The sequence below is a fragment of the Piliocolobus tephrosceles genome, chromosome 2 (genome assembly GCF_002776525.5).
Source record: "Piliocolobus tephrosceles isolate RC106 chromosome 2, ASM277652v3, whole genome shotgun sequence".
NCBI classification, from domain to species: domain Eukaryota; kingdom Metazoa; phylum Chordata; class Mammalia; order Primates; family Cercopithecidae; genus Piliocolobus; species Piliocolobus tephrosceles.
In genome coordinates, this window is record NC_045435.1 from 152,294,382 (window position 1) to 152,320,775 (window position 26,394).

The following is a 26,394-nucleotide window of genomic DNA, read 5'->3' on the forward strand; positions in this document are numbered from 1 at the left end:
TTTGAATTATTTTCGTTTTATGGATGAGGAAACAGAGATGTAGAGCAACTTGCCAAAATTACACAGTAGAAAGTAGGGAAGCTGGGATTTAAATCAAAACAGATTGGCTCCAGAGTCAGCTCTCTAAGTACCATGTACACTGCTCTGCCTGTGAATGGAGGTAGTTTAGTAGAGGAACAGATCTTTTATGGTCATAAAACCAGTTACGGCCAGGCGCGGTGGCTCATGCCTGTAATCTCAGCACTTTGGGAGGCCGAGGCAGGCAGATCACCTGAGGTCAGGAGTTTGAGACCAGCCTGACCAACATAGAGAAACCCTGTTTCTACTAAAAATACAAAATTAGCCGGCTGTGGTGGTGCATGTTTGTAATACCAGCTGCTCGGGAAGCTGAGGCAGTAGAATTGCTTGAACCTGGGAAGTGGAGGTTGCTGTGAGCCAATATTGCGCCATTGCACTCCAGCCTGGGCAACAAGAGCGAAACTCCATCTCAAAGAAAAAACAAAACTGTTAACTCTCAACTTTTGACATTTCCTACCAGAGGAATATACTTTTTGTTACATGTTGTTGTATGTTTTGCATTGCCTAGCAACATTTCTTACCTAGCTATCATAAGTGGGTAATTCTTTTGGGTGTCTAATAAAGTGTTCTTATTGCAGCAGGTATTTACATGCCTGCATTTCTTAGGAGTTGTCTTATTCTTCTAATGTGAATTTGGCCTTATGTGCAAAAGGGAAGAGAGACAGGACCAGTAGAGAATAGCAACACAGGAAAAGAGCAATGCGTTTTGTGCAGGTTCTTAGTGGATATATGATAGTAGAGACAGTTGAGATTGTGATCCATAAACATTTGCTTTTTGTTTTTTTTTTTAAGTTTATGTTCTTAATGTGGATTTCTTTAAGACAGTATACTACTTCATTTAAAGCTGAGTGAAGGCTAGGAAATACACAATTTATTGTTATTTCTAAAGAAATGAGAAGAAATAATACTAGGGGAAAAATGATGTCACAAACTAAGAAGAAGAATTTGAGAGAGCACTCAGCATTTTCCCAGGTTATCTTGTGTGCATTTAATTTAGTGCCCCCTCTCTTCCTGATTATGAGCTGAAGTAGAGTTACAAGGTAAAAACTATCCATATGCAGGCCATAAAGGAAATTTCAATAAATTACCAAGGATTGAAAGCTTGTAGTATGTGTGACCTGACCATGTGGAAGTAAAGTGGAACTCAGTAACAGATCACTGAGAAGAATCTCAAACATTTGGAAATTAAGCAACATAGTTTTTGGTATTGTGTAAATATTTGAAAAGATTAACAAGATGAATAAACTTCAAGATAGACTGATTGAGAATAAAAGAGAAAACAGATTACCAATGTCAGGAATAAAAAAGGAGATATCACTACAGATCCTAATTAGCCAGTAGGTTGAAGAAGAAATCACAGTGGAAAGTAGAAAATATTTTGAATAGAATGATAATGAAAAGATGCAATCTCAAGCTTGTAACCTATAACTAAAGCAGTTCTTAGAGGGAATCATTTTAAACAAATCTATTAGTAAAGAAAATTAAAAACCAGTGTTCTAAATTTGTATTTTAAGCAGCTGGAAAAAGCAAATCAAATTCAAAATGACTGAAATAATAAATACGAGAACAGAAATCAATGAAATAGAAAACAATAGAGAAATACCAACAAAGGCACAAATATGTTCTTTGAAAGATGGATAAATTTGATAAACTCCTCATGAGACCGATGAAGAATAAAAGAATGAGAACAAATTACCAATATCATTAATAAAATAGGACATTCCTGTTGATCCTGCAAATATTTAAGCAATCATAAGAGGATGTATCGAATAACATACATATGAACAAATTTCCTGAAAAACTGAAAATTAGATAACCTTAACCGTTATTTGAAATTTATGCATAGAACATTTATTACTAAGATGGGAAGTGTTTTAATTCTGCCTTTTTCATTACGTTTTTGTCTCTTAATTTAATAGTAAGTTGCTCTCATAAATGTACTATAAGGATCCATTTACCATTATGTTTTTGTCTCTTAATTTAATAGTAAGTTGCTCTCATAAATGTACCATAAGGATCTCAATATGCTCAAGTCCCAGTGTTCTTTCTTCGTAGGCTTGTTATGCTGCCTCCGCGATTGGATATCTGACAGGCAGGTAAACTAATCTGTTTCACTTCAATTTAATATTTTGGGGTAGAACTATTATGTTTTTCAGCTTAAGGGTGAGTTCATTTGGAAAGATTATAGAAGAATATATTAAATAACAAGATAAAAAAATTGAAAACTCTCTGAGGGCCACATCAAAAGAATAATGATACCAGAGTGGAACACATTGCCATTTTGCAGAGCGAATCAATTACTGGTGATCAGATAGTGAGTTGATGTGTGATACCTTGTGTTGGATCTCACAGCTACACCCCAGCACACTTAATACAAAAATGCTTGGTTCAAAATGTGACTGTTGGGACCTGTTCCATGCATTCTGATTTTTTAGTGTGTATCCATGTTAACCCCCTTTTTATTATTAAAAATTAATACATTTTTAAAATGTTCATTTTGGAAAACTTGGAAAATATAGAAAGCATCAAGAAAAAATGAAAATCGACTGGGCACGGTGGCTCACACCTGTAATACCAGCACTTTGGGAGATTGAAGCAGGTGGATCACCTGAGGTCAGGAGTTTGAGACCAGCCTGGCCAACATGGTGAAATCCCGTCTCTACTAAAAATACAAAAATCAGCCTCATGTGGTGAATCGGCTCATGTGCAGGAGAATCAGCTTGAACCCGGGAGGCAGAGGTTGCAGTGAGCTGAGATTGCGCCACTGTGCTCCAGCCTGGGCGATAGAGCGAGACTCCATCTCAAAAAAAAAAAAGGAAAACAAGATGAAGAGAATGAAAATCACCTATGATCTCACAACTGTTAAGAATTGGTCATTTTCTTCCGATTTTTTTCCCCTACAGTTGTATTTTTAAGCAGAATTTGGACTCTCACAGTAATGTATATCATACTTTTTTCATTTATGTTAGTTTTAATACACTTTCTAATTTCCAAAAATGAAACTAGTAATTCAGTTGCTAAGAAATGTAAACTAAAAAGATCTCAAAGTCTAGACCTCACCAGAACAGTTTTTTTTCTGTGATAAGAAACTTGTGAATTTGAGCCTGAAGAAAATAGACCATCAAGTAACACTATTGTCAGCATTTTCTGCCACTTTATTTGCGTATGACAAATATTTTTAATCTTTTAGCTTGGAAAGCATTTAAATTATAGTTATTAATTGATGCCTTAATGTAAAAAATGCTAGAACAATGATTAAGACGTTAAAAGTTCATACTTTTTTTTGTTTTTCTTTTTCTTTTTTTCTTTTGAGATGGAGTCTTACTCTGTCGCCCGGCTGGACAGTGCAGTGGTGCGATCTCAGCTCACTGCAACCTCTGCCTCCTGGATTCTAGCAATCCTCCTGCCTCGGCCTCTTGAGTAGCTGGGACTACAGGAGTGCGCCACCATGCCCAGCTAATTTTTGTATTTTAGTAGAGATGGGGTCTCACCATGTTGGCCAGGATGGTCTTTATCTCTTGACCTTGTGTTCCACCGGCCTCAGCCTCCCAAAGTGCTGGGATTATAGGCGTGAGTCACCATGCCCGGCGTAGAAGTTTGTATTTAAAAATTTTTTGCTATTTGAATGAACTTCTGGAACTGCACTGGCAAGTATAGTAGCCACGAGCGATGTGTACCTGCTTACATTTAAATCAATTAAAATTAAATAACATTTAAATCATAGTTTATCAGTTTGTAGTAGCCACGTTTCAAGTGCTCAGCAACCATGTCAGCAGTGGCTATCGTATCATACTGCAAATGCAGAACATTTCTATTACTATACAAAGTTCTGTTGGATAGTACTATTCTAGAAGTTTAGTTTACTTGGTGATAATTACTTATTTTCAAGTCTGTCTTGAACAGAAATTTTTAAGAAATTATTTTATAAATGTAAAATGGCAAACTGAATTATATTAAGATACCTTTTCCCTGAGTGCTTTAAGCTTAGAAAGTCACACTGAAGGGTAAAACATTCAAGTTGAATATTTATTTGGAGTCTCACTCTCGCCCCCAGGCTGGCGTGCAGTGACACCATCTCGGCTTGCTGCAACCTCCACCTCCCAGGTTCCAGGGATTCTCCTACCTCAGCCTCCCAAGTAGCTGGGACTACAGGTGCACACTACCACACTCAGCTAGCTTTTATATTTTTTATAGAGACAGGGTTTCACCGTATTTCCCAGGCTGGTCTTGAACTCCTGGGCTTAAGTGATCCATCCGCCTCAGCCTCTCAACATTCTGGGATTACAGACATCCTTCCACTGCCCTCAGCCTCAAGTTCAGTTTTAAAAGATTTTGGGGGCCGGGCGTGATGGCTCATGCCTGTAATTCCAGCACTTTGGGAGGCTGAGGCGGGCAGATCACCTGAGGTCAGGAGTTTGAGACCAGCCTGACCAACACGGTGAAACCCCCATCTCTACTAAAAATACAAAAATTAGCCAGGCGTAGTGGCAGGCGCCTGTAATCCCAGCTACTTGGGAGGCTGAGGCAGGAGAATCACTTGAATCCAGGAGGTGGAGGTTGCAGTGAGCTGAGATCGAGCCATTGCACTCCAGCCTGTGTGACAAGAACGAGACTTCGTCTCAAAAAAAAAAAGATTTTGGGCAAAGCACTGCATTCAGAATTACTTTCCTATCAAAGATCAGTTGACGTTATATTTATTTGTTAAGAAATGAAAAAAACCTGTTTTTCATACAAAAGTGAACTCAGCGGTTAAAAATTTGCTTCTGTAGGCCATTAACTTGATTTAGCCCAGATGTAGGATCAAAATAAGTGGTCAGTGATATAAAGTGTGAAAATGATAGGTACCTTATTTCTTGCAAGAAATCCGATAAATATAATCTTTCTTTTTTTGGGCCAGGCATGCTGGCTTATGCTTGTAATCCCAGCACTTTGGGAGGCCAAGGCAGGCGGATTGCTTGAGCCCAGGAGTTCAAGAGCAGCCTGGGCAACATGGTGAAATCCTGTCTCTACCAAAAAAAAATACAAAAAATTAGCCGAGCGTGGTGGCATCTGCCTGTAGTCCCAGTTACTTGGGAGGCTGTGGTGGGAAGATCACCTGAGCCTAGGAGGTTGAGGCTGCAGTGAGCCCTGATCGTGCCACTGCACTCCAACCTGGGCGACAGAGTGAGATGCTATCTCAAAAAAAAAAAAAAGTATATATATATATGAAATTTTTTTTATTAAAAATATTCTAGGCCAGGCGCGGTGGCTCAAGCCTGTAATCCCAGCACTTTGGGAGGCCGAGACGGGCGGTCACGAGGTCAGGAGATCGAGACCATCCTGGCTAACATGGTGAAACCCCGTCTCTACTAAAAAATACAAAAAACTAGCCGGGCGAGGTGGCGGGCGCCTGTAGTCCCAGCTACTCAGGAGGCTGAGGCAGGAGAATGGCATAAACCTGGGAGGCAGAGCTTGCAGTGAGCTGAGATCCGGCCACTGCACTCCAGCCTGGGTGACAGAGTGAGACTCCTTCTCAAAAAAAAAAAAAAAAAAAAAATTCTAATAATTGTTTTACCAGTTATACTATAGACCTGTAGGTCTTTCTTTTGAAGTCCAAGGTTGCCGTGTTTCACACTAAAGTGTTATGAATCAGTTGTTACATTTGACCTGATTTTAATAAAATAAATTCTGTTTTGCTTTTAGGCCAGGAGTCTGCCTTGTTGTTTCTGGCCCAGGTCTCATCCATGCCTTGGGTGGTATGGCAAATGCAAATATGAACTGCTGGTAATCATGCTATTATTACTGAAAACATTTTCTTAAAAAAGTCACTACAGGATTTTACTGAGTAGAGCTAATACTGATCTAGGGTAGAAAGACTTGGAAAAAAAACCCTTCTTAGAAACTGAAAGTAGAAAGTTACTGGGGAGGGAATGAGGAGGAGGAGGAGGAGGACGGAGAATAGGGAGCTAGGTCAAAGGATACAAAGTTTCAGTCAAGTAGAACAAAGCCTGGAGATCTAATGTACAACATGAAAGCTATAGTTAATAATATTATGTATTGTAAATTTGCAAAGAGAGTAAATTTTAGGTACTTTTGCCAAAAAAAAGTGACTATTTCTACAGTATTTTAGGAAAAAAGTACCATGAATGTGTTAATTTGCTTGACTGTAGTAATCATTTCACTATATGTGTGTCAAAACATCATATGGTATTCCTTAAATATATATAACTAACAAAAGAATATTAGGACGGAAGTTCAAAGCACCAGCACTTTATTTACTTAGAGATCAACACTTTTTTGATGCGGAGTCTCACTCTGTCACCTAGGCTGGACTGCAGTGGTGCAACCTTGGCTCACCACAACCTCTGCCTCCCGGGTTCAAGTGATTCTCCTACCTCAGCCTCTCAAATAGCTGGGATTACAGCCCCCCGCCACCAAGCCCGGCTAATTTTTGTATTTTTAGTAGAGACGAGGTTTCATCATGCTGGCCAGGCTGGTCTCAAACTCCTGACCTCAGGTGATCCACCTGCTTCGGCCTCCCAAAGTGCTGGGATTACAGGCATGAGCCACTGCACCCAGCTGAGATAAACACTTTTAACATTTTAGAGTTTCCTAATATGTGTGTGTATGTGTGAATGTGTATATAGTTCTATTTACTTTAAGTGAAGAATTGTTTTTTTAAAGATTCCAGCTCAGTGTGTAAAAATGTGGCCAATTTTTCACCTTGTTTTGCATAGGTAGGAAGATATTTAAAATTCTTATATTCATTTAGTTTGCTTTATATATAAACTACTTAGTACTTATTCTCTGATCTTGCCCTTAACTCCATCTCTGGCACTTCACCAGTGAGATCAGGTTTAAGGGGGTTAGGTTCTAATCAATTTGAAACATATTTAATCTTTCTAGTGGAAAGGACACTGTTTTCTTTCTTGCCCTGTGTTTCTTATAGTTTCTTCTTTACTTTCCTTTTGATCTTTCTGTTCTTTATCTACTTTAAGGTGTTACATTTTTTAAGTACCTTAGGGTTTGCCATATCTTTTTTTTTCCGCATTGAAGGGTAAGAATTTCATTGCTGAGGAATGTCACTTATTTTGTAATTTCCAAATATAGTCCCTTAGGAAAGTGTAAAATTTTTCTTCCCCTTATCCCAAAAATAATAAGAAAGGCATAAAAATTTATTTTATGTCAATATACCTGGAAGTTTAGCATCAGCATCCAGAAGGGGAAGAAGGGAAGGAAAACTATACATTTTGTCTTTTTCTGATACTGAGGAAAGTTCTCTCATATCAGGTTGCTTCCCAGATATTTTTTAATCTACAATTTATCTTTCTTTTCTTTCTTTTCGTTCTTTTGTTCTTTCGACAGAGTCTTGCTCTGTCACCCAGGCTGGAGTGCAGTGGCACAATCTTGGCTCTCTGTAACCTCTGCCTCCCAGGTTCAAGCAATTCTCCTACCTCAGCCTCCTGAGTGACTGGGATTACAGGCGCCTGCCACCATGCCCAGCTAATTTTTGTATTTTTTGTAGAGCTAGGGTTTCACCATGTTGGCCAGGCTGGTCTTGAACTCCTGACTTCAAGTGATCCACCCGCCTCGGCCTCCCAGAGTGCTGGATTACAGGCATGAGCCACCTTGCCCAGCCTTAATCTATAGTTTCTAAGAGAAAGATATAATATTCTCTCCCTTTAACATTTATTATTTGTTATGAATTAGACATTCTGTTTAGTGTTTCACATGATGATCTCATTTGTAATTATCTTGTTAAAAAAATGACTGTTTCAGGCCCTTGCTTGTGATTGGTGGTTCCCCTGAAAGAAACCAAGAAACAATGGGAGCTTTCCAGGAGTTTCCTCAGGTATCCAACTTTAAGATTTTTTTTTTTTTTATTTTTAATTTTTGAAACAGGATCTTGCTTTGCTGCCCAGGCTGGAGTGTGGCTGTGCGATCTCAGCTCACTGCAGTCTTGACCTCCTGACCTCAAGCAATCCTCCCACCTCGGCCTCCCAAGCAGCTGGGACTACAGATTCGCACCACCATGCCTGGCTAATTTTTGAATTTTTTGTAGAGACGAGGTTTCACCATGTTGCCTAGGCTGGTCTTGAACTCCTGAGCTCAAGCAATCTGCCCGCCTTAGCTTTCCAAAGTGCTGGGATTACAGGCATGAGCCACCGCACCTGGCCTGCAACTCTAAGATTTTTAGTAACACGATACATACACACCATTAAGAGTTAGGGAGAAGATATAAAAAACCCTCCTGTTTGCAAAATAAAATAAATAAATTAGAAGTACCTGAAGTAACTTAAAGGTAATTATCTTGAGCTACTATAAGGCAACCTCAGGATGGGTATTAAGGGTGAGCTTAGTCCCTGCTTAGAAACAAGCTTTTAAGAAATACACCTTTGTGACAGGATTTTAAGCTCTGAAAATAAGCTCTTAAAAGAGTCAAGAAGATGTAGGAATAAAAATGATTTTGGACTATGCCTCCCAGACTTTAGGGAAATAAATGGGAGGAAAAAATCTTACTCAAAATGATTGTCAGTAGACTCTGGATAAGCGTATTTTTATTTTAGAAGGAGGAAAGAAAGCATTTCAAAATTAAAAGAAACTTGAAAGAATATATCAACAAAATGCTACAGTTTTAAGAATAAAGCTCTCAAACCTGTAATCCCAGCACTTTGGGAGGCCAAGGCGGGCGGATCATGACTTCAGGAGATCAAGACCATCCTGGCTAACACGGTGAAACTCCGTCTCTACTAAAAATACAAAAAAATTAGCCGGGCGTGGTGGCAGGCACCCGTTGTCCCAGCTACTCAGGAGGCTGAGGCAAGAGAATGGCATGAACCTGGGAGGCAGAGCTTGCAGTGAGCTGAGATCGCACCACTGCACTCCAGTCTGGGCGAAAGAGCGAGACTCTGTCTGAAAAAAAAAAATAAATAAATAAAAATAAAGCTAGACAAGGTGTTTCATAACTGTATTCCTAGCTACTCAGCTACTAGGCTGAGGCGGGAGAATTGCTGGAGCCCAAATGTTTGAGACCAGTCTGTGTAACATATTCAGGTCTTGTCTCTACCTTTTTCTTTTTTTCTTTTTTGAGTCAGGCTATGGCTGTGTTGCCCAATCTGGAGTGCAGTGGTGCGATCTTGGCCCACTGCAACCTCCTGGGCTTAAGCCACCCTCCCACCTCAGCCTCCCAAGTGGCTGGGACTGTAGATAGGCACATACCACCATGCCCAGATAATTTTTGTACTTTTTGCAGAGACAGTGTTTTGCTATGTTGCCCGGGCTGGTCTTGAACTGCTGACCTCAAGTGATCCACCCACCTTGGCCTCCCAGAGTACTGGGATTACAGGTGTGACCCACCACACCCATCCAAGAGACCTTGTCTTTTGTTTTTTTTTTGAAAAACGAACAGTTTTAGGAAACAAATAGATGAAAGTGAATGATTGACACTTCAGATGTAAATATATTTGAGCATTTACAGGGACAAAGTTAAAATCATTAGACAGCCGGGCACAGTGTCTCACCCCTGTAATCACAGCACTACTTTGGGAGGCCCAAGCGTGTGGATCACTTAAGGTCAGGAATTTGACACCAACCTGGCTAACATGGTGAAACCCTGTTTCTACTAAAAAATACAAAAATTAGCTGGGCTTGGTGGCAGGTGCCTGTAATCCCAGCTACTTGGGAGGCTGAGGCAGGCGTATCCCTTGAACCCAGGAGGCAGAGGTTGTAGTGAGCCGAGATTGCACCACTATACTCCAGTCTGGGTGACAAGAACGAAACTCTGTCTCAAAAATAAATACATAAATAAAATCATTAGACAAAGTCTATTTGTAAATCAGGAATCATTGTTGAGAACTTCAAAACATAAACTTTCATATATGATAAACTAAAATACTGAACTCTAGTATAGGTTAATGCAAAAGTTATATTTTTATACTCTTAGAGATGAATTGAAGTTTTATTTAGTTAATGGTAGACGATAACAACAGTTATTTTAAAAATGCTGATGTGTTTGGAAAATAAGTAGAGCAGATAAGTTAATTAAAAGGAAATCTAAAGTTACTGCAGAAACTATATAGGTGAAAAAGAAAACAGGATAAATGTCCACTACATATTTTTTTCCTGAAATGGAAAATAATAGTTTATTAGATCAAATTTAAAAACAGAAGAGGAAGAATCCAAATATCTGGTTTTTGTAGAAGTCCTTAAAACTGAAGGACATGAACATAGACTAAAAATCAGCGGGTGATCTTAATTTTGTTATGCCCGGGACTATCAGTTTTTCATAGATTTCATACTGAAATTGTAAAACTGTTTCAAGAGAGACAGTTTCTATATAATGCCTCAAGATGTATTAAGCAGTGAAAAATTATCACTACTGAATTCATATGTTCTAAACACCATAGCAAGAAGGTACATAAAAGGAACACTGGCAGAAATGTAAGAATAGATTATTATTATAACAAAATATAACAGATGAAGTTACATGTTCTTATCTGTGAAATTGCTGGATCCAAAGATATGCTGATTTAAATTTTTTGTAGATTGTGTTAACTTCCTTTCCCATTTATAGTCTCACCAGCAGTTTGTAGAAGTGCCTATTTTCCTGTGTTATGTTAGATGGTGGGTATTATCAAACTTTTGCATCTTTGCCAAAAGATTTTGCATCTTTGGTATGATATGCTTCCTGAATCATACCAAGGCAAAACTTTGTGCTTTGAACAGGCTTTTAAGGGACAGTCTAGGTAATGCATTTTCTCCATCTTGCCTCTAAACATAAAAGAAACTAATTACTTAACATTTTGTCTTCTTTCAGGAGAGTAATATGATTGTGAGCTGAATTTTAAGTGATTTTCATTTTCCATATAGGTTGAAGCTTGTAGATTATATACCAAGTTCTCTGCCCGTCCAAGCAGCATAGAAGCTGTTCCTTTTGTTATTGAAAAGGTATGATATTTAGTAACAAGCTCTCCAAGTCAACTGATTTTTCTCGGTTGCTTATACTTAATGTTATTCTTATTCTCAAAAGAATGAGTGACAAATTGGAATATACCCAGGCAGTTAAAAATGGCATTGTTAGAAAACTATTTACATTTTAATGTTCGCTGTCATTACATTTAATTATAGAGAGGTAAAACAAGTTATTTTTGGAAAAAGTTTCTCCTGTGTTTTAGTTTTTAAAATTACCTTTTTAATTATACAAAAGTAAAGAGAAAGGTTTATAATGAACCCCTAAGTACCTTTTCTCTTGTGCTTTTGCAAAAGATTATTTTTGAAAACTGGGACTAAACCAAAACCCTCTAAGACCCTCTGTTAGTTAATTAAACAGCATACAGGTTGATTATTCCTTACGTGAAATGCTTTTCAGAAGGGTTTCTGACTGCAGATTTTTTCAGATTTTAGAATATTTGCATATATATAATGAGACATCTTGGGGATACGACCCAACTCTAAATACGAAATTCATTTATGTTTCATATGTGCCTTATGTACATAGTCTGATGATAACTTTATTTTTCCCTTGGGGACGCTGAGTAAACTGTTTAGACACCTGCATTTTGACTGTGAGCTGTCACATGAGGTCAGATGTGGAATTTTCCACTTGTATCATCATGTTGGCACACACAACGTTTCACATTTTGGAAGGTTTTGGATTTTTGGATGACAGATAACCTGTATTATAAATTATAATCAGCATTTATACATGAAATTACATTTGAGCTGTTTCAAAACCAGGAGTTACAGAAACCATTTGATACATGTAACAACATCACAGTTTCTGAAAACACTGCCAGATTATTAAGATTAGGAAGCAGGTGAAAGTACATATTACAGTGCAAAAACTTGGCAGGCAGAGCCTGGTGAATAATTTCCAAAACTAAAGTGTAATAGAACATGAATTTTAAAGCCCTAAATGAATACTTTCTTATCTGTCTCCCTATTAAACAAAAAATCTTTAAAACTGTAGTCAATAGAGGACATTTCAATTTTGATCATCAGAAAGATGAAAATAGTGTTCATAATTACAGTTTTAAATTATCTTTGAGTAGAATATGATAAGACTGAGATTTTACAAATCTTTTCTTCTACTTGTAATGAATGTAGGCAGTGAGAAGCAGTATCTATGGTCGTCCAGGTGCTTGCTATGTTGACATACCAGCAGATTTTGTGAACCTTCAGGTGAATGTGAATTCTATAAAGTAAGTAATAGTTATGCTGGAATTCTTTCTTCAATGTACGTGTATTATCATAATGCCTACCTTTCTAGAAGAATTTACGCAGCAGTTTATAAGTTAATTTCCATTTGTCTTAACTGATGATTTAGTAATTAAACTGAGTCCTAGGCAAAGGGCTTAATTCTCTTAATTAAAATGATATTAGTAGTTATTTCTGGATTTAATTACTAACCCAAATACTTAGAACTTCCTGAACTTATCATTGAAATTATTCCTCCATTAACCATAAATATACATCCCTTGTTAATGTAGTATGGGTCCTTGAGAATCTTTATAATGTAAGCCAAGAGGTTCGGTGATTATTAAAAATTATTAGGACTCAGGATAAAAAACATCTAGCTGTCTCTCTCTGTGGTTAACAAATATTCCAATACAGAGGTTTCTATGATTTCTCATACTCTCATATTTCTTGAATAAACAATAAGTGAAAAGAAGTACAAAAATCATTTTTCACTGGTATCTAAGTCATCCCCTGATAAGGATAGGTACTTGGGGTTAAAGCATTATGGGTACCATTTAGTGCATTTCTGCTGTTGTGGACCAAATGGATCTCTAGTGACTGCAGAGAGACAATGGGTCTTACTGTATACTCTGTGTACCAAAGAGTGATTTTTTTTTTTTTTTTTGAGACCGAGTCTCTCCCTGTTGCCCAGGCTGGAGTGCAGTGGCACAATCTCAGCTCACTGCAACTTCTGCCTCCTGGGTTCAAGCGATTCTTCTGCCTCAGCCTCCCAAGTAGCGATTACAGGTGCCCACCACCATGCTTGGCTAATTTTTGTATTTTTAGTAGAAACAGGGTTTCACCATGTTGGCCAGGCTGGTCTCGAACTCCTGACCTCGTGATCCGCCAACCTTGGCCTCACCAAGTGCTGGAATTACAGGCATGAGCCACCGTGCCTGGCCAGGAGTGATTTTTATTTGGGAGAGTTGGATAAAAAAGACATCTGTTTATTCTGCCTAATACCTGAACATGATAATCAAAATAATACTAAGGGGAGGAGGGCAAGCTCAGATAAGTTAACTCTGTAAGCCTTCTTTTAAATTTTATACAGAATGTCCTTTTTATTATATGTCTAAATATTTTGACAATATGTCTAAATTTTATACAGTATAATTTATATTAATTAGAATAAATGAAATGTCACAGGACTTGCTGTCCAGAAATACTTGACTGTGACAGTGTGAATATTTCTTTTACTAATGCATATTGTGATACTAAAATATTAACACCCAGTGAGTGGAAATGTAGTGAGGCCAGGTGTGGTGGCTCACACCTGTAATCCCAGCACTTTGGGAGGCTGAGGTGGGTGGATCACCTGAGGTAGGAGTTTGAGACCAGCCTGGCCAACATGGTGAAACCCCATCTCTATGAAAAATACAAAAATTAGCCAGGCTTGGTGGCATGTGCCTTTAGTCCCAGCTACTCGGGAGGCTGAGGCAGGAGAATCACTTGAACTCGGGAGATGGAAGTTGCAGTGAGCCAAGTTCGTACCACTGTACTCCAGCCTGGGTGACAGAGTAAGACTCTGTCTCCAAAAAAAAAAAAAAAGAAATGTGATAAGGTGTTTAAAAGCATGGACTTTGGAGACAGAATGACTGGTTCAATCCAGTCTCTGCCATGTGCCATCTGGAGATCTTGGACAAGTTACTTTCTCTGAGTCCTTTTTTTCCCTCAGTGGTGAAGTGGAGATGATGTTAATACCCGACCTCATTGTTTTGACAGTTAAATGAGAATAAATGACACATAGCAAATACTAGATTTTATTATGTTTTACTGTTAAGACAGCTGCTACTGCTATTGCAGTACAAAGCCATTAACTCAGATTTTCTGTCAATGAATTGACCATTTCACTGGCTATTAGATGATATCAGGGAATAACTCTTAATTTACCAGATGTGATAGTTGAATATAGGAGAAGGTCCTTGTTATTCACAGCTGCATGGAGAAATTTTTAAGGGTGAAGTGTCTTGATGCCTATTATTTACTTTAAAATAGTTCAGGAAAAATAAATGCATGTTTATGTGTGTATATGTGAAACAAATGTGGTAAAATGATATTAAGTTGTTAAATCTATATGGGGGTATGTGGGGACTTATTGTACTATTTTTTCTACCTTTCTATATATTTGAAATTTTCACAATAAAAAGATCAGAGCTGGCCTCTTTTAATTAATAGGGCTCTTTTTTTCCAGGTACGTGGAGCGCTGCATGTCACCTCCTATTAGCATGGCAGAAACCTCTGCTGTGTGCACGGCAGCTTCTGTTATTAGGAATGCCAAACAGCCCCTTCTTATCATCGGGAAAGGTAACATGAATAGAACTCTAAATCTTGCTAGGCTTTTGAAAGTGCCAATTCTTTTTATGAACTTTCGTTGTTTATTAATGTCTGTTCTAATGTTTGAAATTGGAATAAGAATTCTCATCATCCATTTAGCATTATTTGTTTTGAAATTATAGACTTTAATGCCCAGAGATTTCACCCTTTTAAGGAAATACTACCTATTTAATTTCTTTGGTCTTATTAGTGAAATGTGTTTATTCTATTATAAAACGTTTTGGAAAACCAAGGAAAGTAGAAGTTCCTTCATCTAAGGTAGCTATTTTTAACATTTAGTACATTTCTATTCCTTTTTACACATATATTATGTACTGTGCTGATACTATGTAGACAGTTTTATATTCTACCTTATTCATTTAAGATTATAATATTTTTCATCTTAGAAGTATTTCCTAATATAATTTTTAATGTCTCTTCATGTGTACATTAACACTTTCCTGGCAAATATTTAAATCTTTGCCAATTACTATTTGTTTGTTTAGAGTAGCTGTGGCAAACATGTTTGTGCCGAAAGCTTTTTCTGTATTTAGGATTTAAGATTCCTAGAAAGAAAAGTTAGAGGGTATTAATATTTTTAAGAGTTTTGTGCATGTTGTCATATTGCTTTCTCCGGAGGTGGTGTACCAACCAACTTATACTCCTGTCAGCAATTGATTATAGTGTCCATTTCGTGTTCTAGGACTGAGGCTGCTGGGATCACCTATGACCATGCTAATCAATTATCAACTGCTTAGAAACTAAATATGTAGAAACTAAAAATAGTTTGATAGTGTACGACAAAAAAATTGAGGTCAGAACTGAATTGAACGTGTTATATGATGTATTAGCTCGGTGACTTTGGGAAACAACTGCTTTGAGTCTCAGATTACCTCACTTGTAAAATAGGGATATTAACTGCCTCAATGGGATATAATTAAATAGCAAAGTATGTGGAAAGCACTCAGTGGATGCTAGCTTTCATTCTTCTTTTAACAAACATTTGATGAGTGCTTATGATAAGGCAGGGATTACACAAAACATTCATGAGGGATACAGAGAAATAGTGGTTCCTACCTATTGGGGAGGGGAGATAGACCTGGTAACAAGTAAGTGCGGTATACTCTTGTGTGATGTGTACAGAGAGGCTGAGGTAGGTTTTCAAGGAAAGCAGAAACAATTTGCTTGTGTAGGTAATATGGAAGGACTATCCAGAAGAGGTGACACAACAGCTGTATCTTGAAAAAGCAGACAGTGGTTTACCAAGTGGACAGAGACCAAAGGCAAAGCAGGAAGAGAGAACTGAGTGTACAAAGACATTCAGACAGGAAGGAGAATACTTTCTGGATTAAAAAAAAGAATTATTTTTCATCATACATGTATGAGAAGGGATTTCAAGGTAGTTTTGTAGAATAGAGCATTATATTGAATCTGCAAGTGCGTGATACTATTTACTAGGATTCAGTAGAGAATTATAAATACAGAATATAGAATAATATACTAGCCTTGAAAAAGTATAAAATAGCAAAATAACATAGTGGTCTTGATGACATTAGAAATGGAATATGTGAACAATAAGGTATTTTTCGTTCCATCAGGGGAATAGGGTATAGGGTTATTCCCAGGCACACAGCTGTGAAAACAAATGATAATGTGGGCTAAGCGGGGTGGCTCATGCCTGTAGTCCCAGCACTCTGGAAGGCTGAGGTGGGTGGATCCCCTGAGGTCAGGAGTTCGAGACCAGCCTGGCCAACATGGTGAAACCCCTTCTCTACTAAAAATACAAAAATTAGCCGGGCGTGGTGGCAGGCGCCTGTAATCCCAGCTATTTGGGAAGCTGAGGAAGGAGAATTGCTTGAACCCGGGAGGCGGACGTTGCAGTAAGCTGAGATTGCGCCATTGCACTCCAGCCTGGATGACAAGAGTGAGACTTTGCCTCAAAAAAAAAAAAAAAAAAAAAAGATAATGTGTCCCACTAGGGTTAGCTCTGTTACAGTCACAGAATTATAGAGCCTGTAGAAAGATCTGCATATCTTTAAAAACTTAATGCACCTTAGAATTTCCATGCCTGGACTAGGAGACCTTGTGTAGAGGAGGTTTGCTGGAGATGAGGACCAACATGTGAGGGTAGAGAGAGCTTTTCTCTTTTGGGGCAACATTCTTCCCAGGCCACCTGGGCCTCCCAATGAAGATAGTGTGTTCAGGGAATTGTAGAGTGTAGTTCAGTAGGACCGTAGCATAGAATGGGTAAGTGACAGTAGCAAGAGCTGTGAGATGTGACTTTGTTTTGGGATAGACATCCTTCAGAATAATTGAGAGTGTTATTGGTGGAAAATTAGAATTCTTATTTTGGTAAGCATTTAAAAATACCAGCGATAAAAACTGTAGTCACAATTTGTTTTGAGTTTAAGCCCAGGTACAGGCAGAAGGAGAGTATTTGAGTATTGATCTACAAGCAATTTCTTAGGAGGTCAAGGAAGGAGGATTGCTTGAGCCCATGAGTTCAAGACCAGCAGACCAGCCTGGGCAATATAGGGAGACCTCGTCTCTTCAGAAAATTTTAAAAGTAGCTGAGTGCGGGGGTGGTGTGTGCCTGTAGTCCCAGCAACTTGGGAAGCTGAGGAGGGAAGATTATTTGAGCCAGGGGAACAGAGGTTACAGTGAGCCAAAATTATGCCACTGCACTCCAGCCTGGGTGATAGAGTAAGTCCCTGTCTCAAAAAATAAATAAATAAAAAGCAGTTTCACGTGAACTTTTTTAAGGGTCACAGTGCCTAGCGCTTAACTGAATTGTCCAATGCATTTGCATTTCTTGTAGGTGCTGCTTATGCTCATGCAGAAGAGAGTATCCAGAAATTGGTGGAGCAATATAAACTGCCATTTTTGCCCACCCCTATGGGGAAGGGTGTTGTCCCTGACAACCATCCATACTGTGTAGGTGCAGCCAGATCCAGGTGTGTGGCGTTCCAGATTTTAAATACAATGGCTTGGTAGATTTTAGGCTAATTTAAATTATTTTGTGATCTTCATCTAGGATGGAGTTCTGAAAGAATCGTGGAATTTTAAGCATACCTGTTTAGTTTTGGACTATCTTCTGGCTTTCATGGTTTCATATGAGAAATCTGCAGACAAATTATTGTTGCTCTGTATGTAATATGTTGTTTTTCCGTGGCTGCTCCTGAGATTTTCTTTTATCTTTTGTTTCTAGCAGTTTAATTATGATGTGTCTGGACATGGTTTATTTTAATTTAGCCTGTTTGGGATTCTCAAGTCTTGAAACTGAAAATTTATGTCTTTCTCTAAATTTGTCTTTCTCTAAATTTGGAAAGTTTTCATCATTCTTTCTGCAAATATTTTTTTCTATGTCAACCTTCATCCATTTTGATATTGTCTGACATGTCCCTGAGTATCTATTCATTTCTTTTTAATTCTTTCATTTTATATTTTGTTTCTCTGCTCAGATCTTCTGTTTTTACATTTCTTTGAAGAATGTTTTTCTATACTTCATGATGGAGTAAGTTACAATAGTTTCTTTGTTTATTAATTCCAACATGTGAGTCATCTCAGATTGGCATCTATTCATTATCTTTTCTTTTGAGAGTTGATCACATTTTTCTGGCACTTTTTGTACTGAGTAATTTTGGATTGTATCCTGGATTTTTGAATATTATATTTTGAGATTCTGGGTCATATTAAAATCCTCTGTAGAATGTTGATTTTTATTGGTTTCTCTTAGCAATCAACATGATTAGATTAGCTTGACTACAAATTGAAGTGTGAACTTACCGTAAGTAAGTAGTTCCAGGGTCGCTTAAGTTTCAGAGACTTTGCTGTGCTGTTTTCAGTCTGTCTGCACATGCTCAGCTCCGGGGTGAGCCCCAGACGTGTACCGGTTCATACCCAAATTAGAGATTTATTTTCTCTCCTCTGTAGGCTCCCCACCCCCACTCTCCCATTCTCAGGTGCCCCTTTTCCTGGCTCTTGCTGCTCCCTTATAGTATCACATAACTAAAGCTGCCCTCTGAACAAGCTGCAGAAGAAAAAAATAATGGAGATTGTCCCCATGCTCTTCAGACCACAGGGACCCTTTTTTCCCAATCCCTCTTGCCTGAGAGATGACGTTTCTCTTGGAATTTCAGCTGCTTGGGAGCCACCACAATGCAGCTCTGCAGTAGGGCTGCCCTCAGAGCAGAGCTGGGAGATAAAGAAAATAAGAAAAAAAATCTGACCATTTTCCCCCAGACTGTCCAGCTTGCAGTGGCCCTTTTCCTGATCCTTTGGCCAAAAAAACAGTTTCTCTGCGAGTTTTCGCTGCTTGCAGTTCTGCAACTAGGGCTGTGTTTGAGTGAAAGCCAGGAGACAAAACACGGGGGAGAAATACCTTGGAAACTCACCATCTGTGTGGGTTGCTTCTTCAAACTTATCCTATCTTGGCTGGCATTGGAAGCTTCCTCTTTTTAGATTTTTAAGACATGCTTTTTAATGTACTATAACTTTTTTCTTTTTAATTTCTTGAAATGTCTTTATCATGAAATATTCTAACTATACACACAGGAAGAGAGAATAATGTAACGAACACTTACATAACCACCACTCAGTGTCAACATAAAAAATACAGACAGATGAATCTCTAAGAATAAAGGTTTCATTTGGGAATAATATATAATAAGTAGGATTGCATCAGTTATTAACATTATTTTATATTGCTTTAGGGTTTTGGGATTTTTTTGGAGATGGGGTCTTGCTCTGTTGCCCAGACTGGAGTGTAGTGGCACAATTATACCTGAGTGCAACCTCTGCCTGCTGGGCTAAAGCAATCCTCCCACCTCAGTCTCCCAAGTATTAATAGCTGGAACTACAGGCGTGTGCCATTACAACCTGGCTAATTTTTGTATTTTTTGTAGAAACGAGGTTTCACCATGTTGCCCATGCTGGTCTCGATCTCCTGGGCTCAAGGAATGGACCCATCTAGGCCTCCCAAAGTGCTAGGATTACAGGCATGAGCCACCATGCCCGGCCTAGGGTGTTTTTTTTTTTTTTTTTTTTCTCTTCAGGAAGCAAAAAATTATGGATTCATTTGCAGTCCCCTAAGTATCTTTTTTGATCCCATTTTTTCCTTCCCTTTCCATAGTTTATTACTGTCACGTATTTGGTGTTCTTCATATTTTCATTCATGGGTTAAAATTAATTCTGAAGGTTTTTAATTTTTATTTTGTAGAGACAGGGCCTCACTGTGTTGCCCAGCCTGGACTCAGACCCCTAGGCTCAAGTGATCCTTCCACCTTGGCCTCCCAAAGTGCTGGGAATACAGGTGTGAACACTTGGCTTCTGAGGGCTTTTTAAATGTAATATTTGCTGCTAGATCTTTAATTGTTCCTCACTTAATGCTACTTTAATATATCATCTTTTTATTTATATTACTATAGTAACCAAGTTAATTCTTACACTGTTAATTCTTTTATGCTTAGGTTAAAATGAAGTTTATCTTCAATCTAGCCAGATTTTAAGAGGATAATATTAATGACATTGCCAGTGTAAAAAAGGTTACAAGGGGCTATAAATAATTGAATCAATGATTTCAAGAGTTTTAGAGTATCAGTAAGCAAGTCTGTCTTGCTGATTGCAGTTATCTGTTTGTTAAATTGGGTCTCATAGGACTATTACAATATTGAAGATGATTTTTGAGTATGTACTTAATTTTTGAGCATATAATTTCTGCGAAAAATTGCATTTATCACCGAAGAAGACAAAAGCAGTAAATACAGATCCTGTATGGCAAAAGACACAAAAAATGGGAACTAGATAAAAGACACAGAAAAATGAAAAGTGAAAAGCAAAACAAAACCCACAGTGATGATGATAATAAACTCTCCTGGAAAAAGGCAGGCATTCAGATTAGATTAGTAATAGCAGCAACTATATGTGTTATAAGAGCCACATCTGAAACATAATGATACAGCTTTAAAACAAGACTTGGCAAAGATAAGTGAAGTAAAGAAAAAGAAAGCAAGGGTGGTTGTGTTACAAAAGTAAATATCATTAAAAGATTAGAAGTTATATTGACAAAAGTATTAAAATATATAAAATAAAACTTAGAAATCTAGTTGATATAATATTTTAGAAAGCAATTCTGGAATATGAATCAATAGTCTTAAAAATACCTCTTTCTAGGGACTAATGTGAAGAGTGCATTAAGACTTAAGTATGAAGATGTGCAACCCAGCACTATTAATAACAAAATATCCAGAAATTGAGAAAACATTAAATAAATTTTGGTATATGTGTTCAGCAAAATATATAGCCTTTAAAAGTTGTATTTAAGAACTTAATGACAAAGGAAAACTTTTTTTTTTTGAGACATAGTCTCGCTCTGTCACTAGGCTAGAGTGCAGTGGCGTGATCTCGGCTCACTGCAACCTCTGCCTCCTGGGTTCAAGCGATTCTTCTGCCTCAGCCTCCCGAGTAGCTGGGACTACAGGTGCATGCCACCACGCACGGCTAAGTTTTGTATTTTTAGTAGAGACTGGGTTTCACCATGTTGGCCAGGGTAGTCTCCATCTGTTGACCTCGTGATCTGCCTATCTCGGCCTCCCAAAGTGTTGGGATTGCAGGCATGAGCCACCGCACCGGGCCAGGAAAACATTTATGTAAGCAAAAGTATATGAAACAGCCAGGCGCAGTGGTTCATGCCTGTAATCCAAACGATTTGGGAGGCCAAGGCGGGTGAATTACTTGAGCCCAGGAGTTCGAGACCAGCCTGGGCAAGATGGCAAAACCCCATCTCTACAAAAAATTAAAAATTAGCCAGGTGCAGTGGCACGTGCCTGTAGTCCCAACTGCTCAGGAGGCTAAGTAAGGTAGGAGGATTGCTTAAGCCTGAGAGGTAGAGGATGCAGTGAGCCATGATTGCACCACTGCGTTTCAGCCCAGGCAAAAGAGAGAGACCGTGTCTCAAAACAAAACAAAAAAAAGTGTATAAGACAGTATTATAGTATGTAAGGTCAACTATGTAAAAATATATTTGCATACAACAAAAGAGTGGATGAAAATATGCCAGGATATTCATAATAGTTTATAAGTTGAAAGTATTATGAGGTGATTTTGTTTTTAGCCTTATACTTTTTCTGTTTTTTTCTGGATTGTCTACAGTGGACTTGTACTAATTTTTCTAATTATGAAAAAGTAATAAAAGAGTATAGATACAGCTTATGGTAATTTTTTTAACTTAATTTATATTTTAGATAACTATTTATATAGAATGGTTTTATAAATTATTTTAGCTTGAAAGATCAAATATACCCTAGAAGCTGATTCTGAAGTCTGATGTAAGCTCCAAATGATTTAGACTTTTCAAATACTTTAGAGATAAATTTTAGAATAATTCAAATAAGAAATATAGTTATACTTTTGTATCAATTTTTTAATAGGGCTTTGCAATTTGCTGATGTAATTGTGTTATTTGGTGCCAGACTAAATTGGATTTTACATTTTGGACTGCCTCCAAGATATCAGCCAGATGTGAAGTTTATCCAGGTACTTAGGAGGAACTTAAAATCAGAAATGTCTGTGTTCATTATTCTCCCTATCAGCCATAATCAGCTCTGTTTTCTTCTTGATTTCTGTTAAAAAAGCTGTTCTCTTTTTACACAAGTAGAATTTTATAAATTGTCTAACATAATTACAGGTACCAAAATAAGCTTCCTTTTCTAACCTATGAAACATAATGTGCTGCTTTACTTCTAGCCAGAAAACCTTTCAAAATTAAGTTTCAAATAGTTTAAAAAGCATAAATTGTCTTTTCTTCACAATTCAAGTATATTTAAAGGTAGAGAAAAGAGACTGTAGGATGGTAGACTGGAACAAAACATTCGGCCTTGTTAGGGAGTGAGGTTTTCTTTCAGATGCCAAAACTTTTACCTTTCCAATGGGAATTTCTCAATGACACCGTTTTATATGTCATTAAACAGTATCCGGAATGTATTCTGACCTGTCTTTGATGATTCTTGTATCATTATGACCCACCTTATAAGCCAGTTTCTTTACTGATGTGGAAAATACTACCTGCATAGTGGCACACAAACCTTTTTGCTCTACACAGATTGGCCCCATTTTGCTTGATGTTTTTGCTTGGTTGTTGTTTTTGAGACAGCATCTTGCTCTGTCACCCAGGCAGGAGTGTAGTGGCATGATAATGGCTCACTTCAACCTCAATCTCTCGAGCTCAAGTGATCTTCCCACCTCAGCTTCCTGACATGCTGGGACTATAGACGCGTACAACAATGCCTGGCTAATTTTAATTTTTTTGTAAAGACACGGTCTCACCATGTTGCCCAGGCTGGTCTCAAACTCCTGACCTCAGGCAATTCTCCTACCTCAGTCTCCCAAAATGCTGGATTACAGACTTGAGCCACTGTGCTTAGGTGGTTTTAATATTTGATAAGCCAGCTACAGTTGCCCTTTTCCCAGTCTACCTTTTGCTACTTAAGGAGTCAACTTCTAACTGCTCCTCTCCCAGCTGAGCACATTGAGAACTAAAGCCGCAGACAAGCAAGACTGAGTTAACTGGAAGATGCTGATACCTCTTGATTGCCCCTCTTGATTATAGAATGAGATACATCCCTTTTGGGGTGGCTAAATTATTCCTCTTTGCAGAAGCCATTTTCATTTGTCCATGGCCATCCAGAAATGGAACTTCTGAGTAAATTGAGAAGTAATCATGCCATGTTCTTGGAGTGATTCTCTAAATGTGATTCCCTGGGCCAGCTGCATCAGCACCATCTGTGAAACCTGTTAGAAATGCACATTTCTGGACCCTACCCCAGACTTATTAAAATAAAAAACTCTGAGGTAGACTCCTACAGTCTATGGTTTATCAAGCCCAGAATACACCAGGTGACTCTGGTATATGCTCAAATTTGAGAACCCACACTCTAGATAGGAATTCCAAATGTAATTCAATAAAACTTACTGATTAGATGCAAAACTATAATTGATCAGGTCAAATGCATTCCGTATGGGTATAATGAAGCAATTCCAAAATTCCGTAGAATAGATTTTTAAATGAGGCTCTCTATACTAGCTATGATACTAATATAGTTCTATGGACTTTTACTTTTTTTATTAAGGAACTTCTGAATATCAAATCTTCTTTATCATGTGTTCTGTATACACAGTTCATTTATTCAGTCTTAATTGACTTCTGACATATTTTTCAGAATAAACATGGATTGTTCTTTAGCCTTGTCTCTTTTTTAGGTTGATATCTGTGCAGAAGAATTGGGTAATAATGTAAAGCCTGCTGTTACTTTACTAGGAGACATAAATGCTGTCACTAAGCAGGTGAGAATTTTTGTTTTAGTTTGTTTGGAGTGCTCTTAGGTAATAGTTAATTCTTGAAAATGTTTTAATCTTGATTCACTTGGTAACAGGTCTACTATTCATACCTGTTTTAAACAAAATGTGTGATTGAAAACTATTCTTAAATACAACTTTGGAACTTGATAAGTCCAACTTCTGGTATATAGCTCATTTTTATGTAAGTTAAGCATTTTTGGAAGGTGATCGAAAATATAACATCTTTCAGTAGGCAAACAGTAATTTACTAAATAGGATCCAGCTAGCTGAAAAAGTATACCTTCCAAAGGAACTGAACTTACTGCCAAGAAATGGCTTAGCACTGGAAAAATCTAACAGTATTTCTTTAGGTAAAAAAGAGCTTTTTACTCTTTAATCGGTGACTTTCCAGGTTCTTACTATTCGCACATAGTTTGTACATTTCACTGTGACAGGAGATAAAATATAGTCACATTTATCACTTGATTTTGGATGATACAATTTGGTATTGTTGTCATGATTACACAATATAGGATGTAATCCCGAATCACATATTAAATCACTCTGGAGCATTTGGTCTGTATCATAGGAGTCCGTGGTTATTTTTTGGTTTTTCTATAAGAGTTCTGTGGAAGGAGTGATTTTCCTTCTAGTGTCAAAGACCGAGGAGGGTCTCAGAGCCCCTGCTTGAGGTGTGGAGGAGGTAACAGCACTCCAGTCTGTCCTAAGAGCATCCCAGCATCTAGCAGAAACCCACACTGACCCAAACAGAAGCCTTCCATGTTATCCATTGATCTTCTATCAGGTGTTTACTAACTAGAGGAAAAAAAGAGTCTGAGTAATATGAAGAGTAGTATGGCCATCTTGTCTTCTTTAAGAAGATATTTTCATGTTAATATGATTTAAATTTATTTTTTTAAAGCAGACTGGGCACGGTGGCTCATCCCTGTAATCCCAGCACTTTGGGAGGCCAAGAGAGGTAGATCACCTGCGGTCAGGAGTTTGAGACCAGCCTGGCCAACAGGGTGAAACTCCGTCTCTACTGGAAATACAAAAATTAGTCCAGCGTGGTGCCAGGCACCTGTAGTCCCAGCTACTCGGGAGGTCGAGGCAGAAGAATCGCTTGAACCTGGGAGGCAGAGGTTGCAGTGAACTGAGACTGCGCCAGTGTACTCCAGCCTGGGTAACAGAACGAGACTTCATTTCAAAAAGAAAAGAAAAGAAAAAAAAAGGCAAAAAGTTTATGTGTTTTTTTTGTTTTTTGTTTTTTCTGTTTTTTTAGCTTTTAGAGGAACTTGATAAAACACCATGGCAGTATCCTCCAGAGAGCAAGTGGTGGAAAACTCTGAGAGAAAAAATGAAGAGCAATGAAGCTGCATCCAAGGTAAAATGGGACCTACTGAAGCTAAAGAACAGGTCAGGCTCATGATTCAGTTACCTCTGCCGTAATGTGACATGTGCATTCCTAAAAATCACCTTGCTGTGCAGAATTGTGCAATGAAAACCCCAGGGCTCATGGAAAAAGGGGTTTAGTGACACAACTCTCAAAAACTTTGTGTAACATAAAAATAAGATAAGAGCCTAATGTTTTAAACATGTTAAATTGTTAAGAAATATATGCCAATGAATATAGCATTTTACCTTGAAAAAGACCTGAAGTTTCTGAAAGGTTGTAGCTTGTGAGTTACTGTGAGCTCTGGTGGAAGGAAGGTGATCGGACGTTAGATGGAAAGTGATAATAGTGGAAGTGGGTGGGTGTGTTTTCAGTTTGATGTTGGCATAGAACATCATATTTAAACACCTGTAACCTGAGTGCTTTAGGAGGCCAAGGCAGTAAGATCAGTTTGAGGCCTGGAGTTTGAGACCAGCCTGGGCATAGCAAGACCTTGTCTCTACAAAAAAAAAAAAAAAAAGTAGCCAGATGTGGTGGCACACACCTGTTGTCCTGTCTCCTCAGGAGGCTGAGATTGGAGGATTGCTTGAGTCTAGGAGTTGAGGTGGCAATGCAGTAGATCATGCCACTGCACTCAAGCCTGGGTGGCAGAGTGAGACCCTGTCTCTAAAGGACAAATCAACTATGAAGTGATTTTTTTTTTTTTTGGAATCCTTCAGTTTTGGGTTGTTTGAGATGTTTTTCTGCTTTTAAGATATAAGTGCTTCAGGGCGTGCTATTATAATAGCTGTTTCATAAAAATTGAAATTTTGATCCAATATATAGCCTTCTTTTTTATTTAACTTTTGTATTACTGCTGGAAATTTTTCTGCAGCGCTGTCAATTGCACTCTTGGCTTTGCCTGGTAGCTAAGGTTTTGGAAATTGTAGTGATGCTAGAAACCATCAAACTATCTACTACTAGCACTAAAATGAATCAGTGCTGTAGGATTTGGCGATTTACAGTAAAGTCTGTGTGTGTGTATGTATATGCACCTGTGTGCATGTGTTGTGTGTGCATGT

At 38.0% G+C, this 26,394-nt stretch overlaps 1 protein-coding gene across 4 annotated transcripts in view; it reads left to right on the forward strand.

The window, feature by feature from the left end:
* HACL1 (2-hydroxyacyl-CoA lyase 1) overlaps positions 1 to 26,394 on the forward strand; it is a 39,501-nt gene that overhangs the window by 3,286 nt on the left and 9,821 nt on the right. For 2 of the 4 annotated variants that reach the window (XM_023207381.2, XM_023207383.1), the window contains exons 3-12: positions 2,134 to 2,174; positions 5,761 to 5,841; positions 7,837 to 7,909; positions 10,927 to 11,004; positions 12,163 to 12,257; positions 14,486 to 14,598; positions 17,426 to 17,561; positions 22,035 to 22,140; positions 23,863 to 23,946; positions 25,223 to 25,324. In XM_023207381.2, the coding sequence (XP_023063149.1) occupies positions 2,134 to 2,174; positions 5,761 to 5,841; positions 7,837 to 7,909; positions 10,927 to 11,004; positions 12,163 to 12,257; positions 14,486 to 14,598; positions 17,426 to 17,561; positions 22,035 to 22,140; positions 23,863 to 23,946; positions 25,223 to 25,324 (909 nt within the window). Of the gene's footprint in view, positions 1 to 2,065; positions 2,175 to 5,760; positions 5,842 to 7,836; positions 7,910 to 10,926; positions 11,005 to 12,162; positions 12,258 to 14,485; positions 14,599 to 17,425; positions 17,562 to 22,034; positions 22,141 to 23,862; positions 23,947 to 25,222; positions 25,325 to 26,394 lie in introns of all 4 variants that reach the window. The other 2 variants (XM_023207384.1, XM_023207382.2) reach the window with 2 other exon arrangements.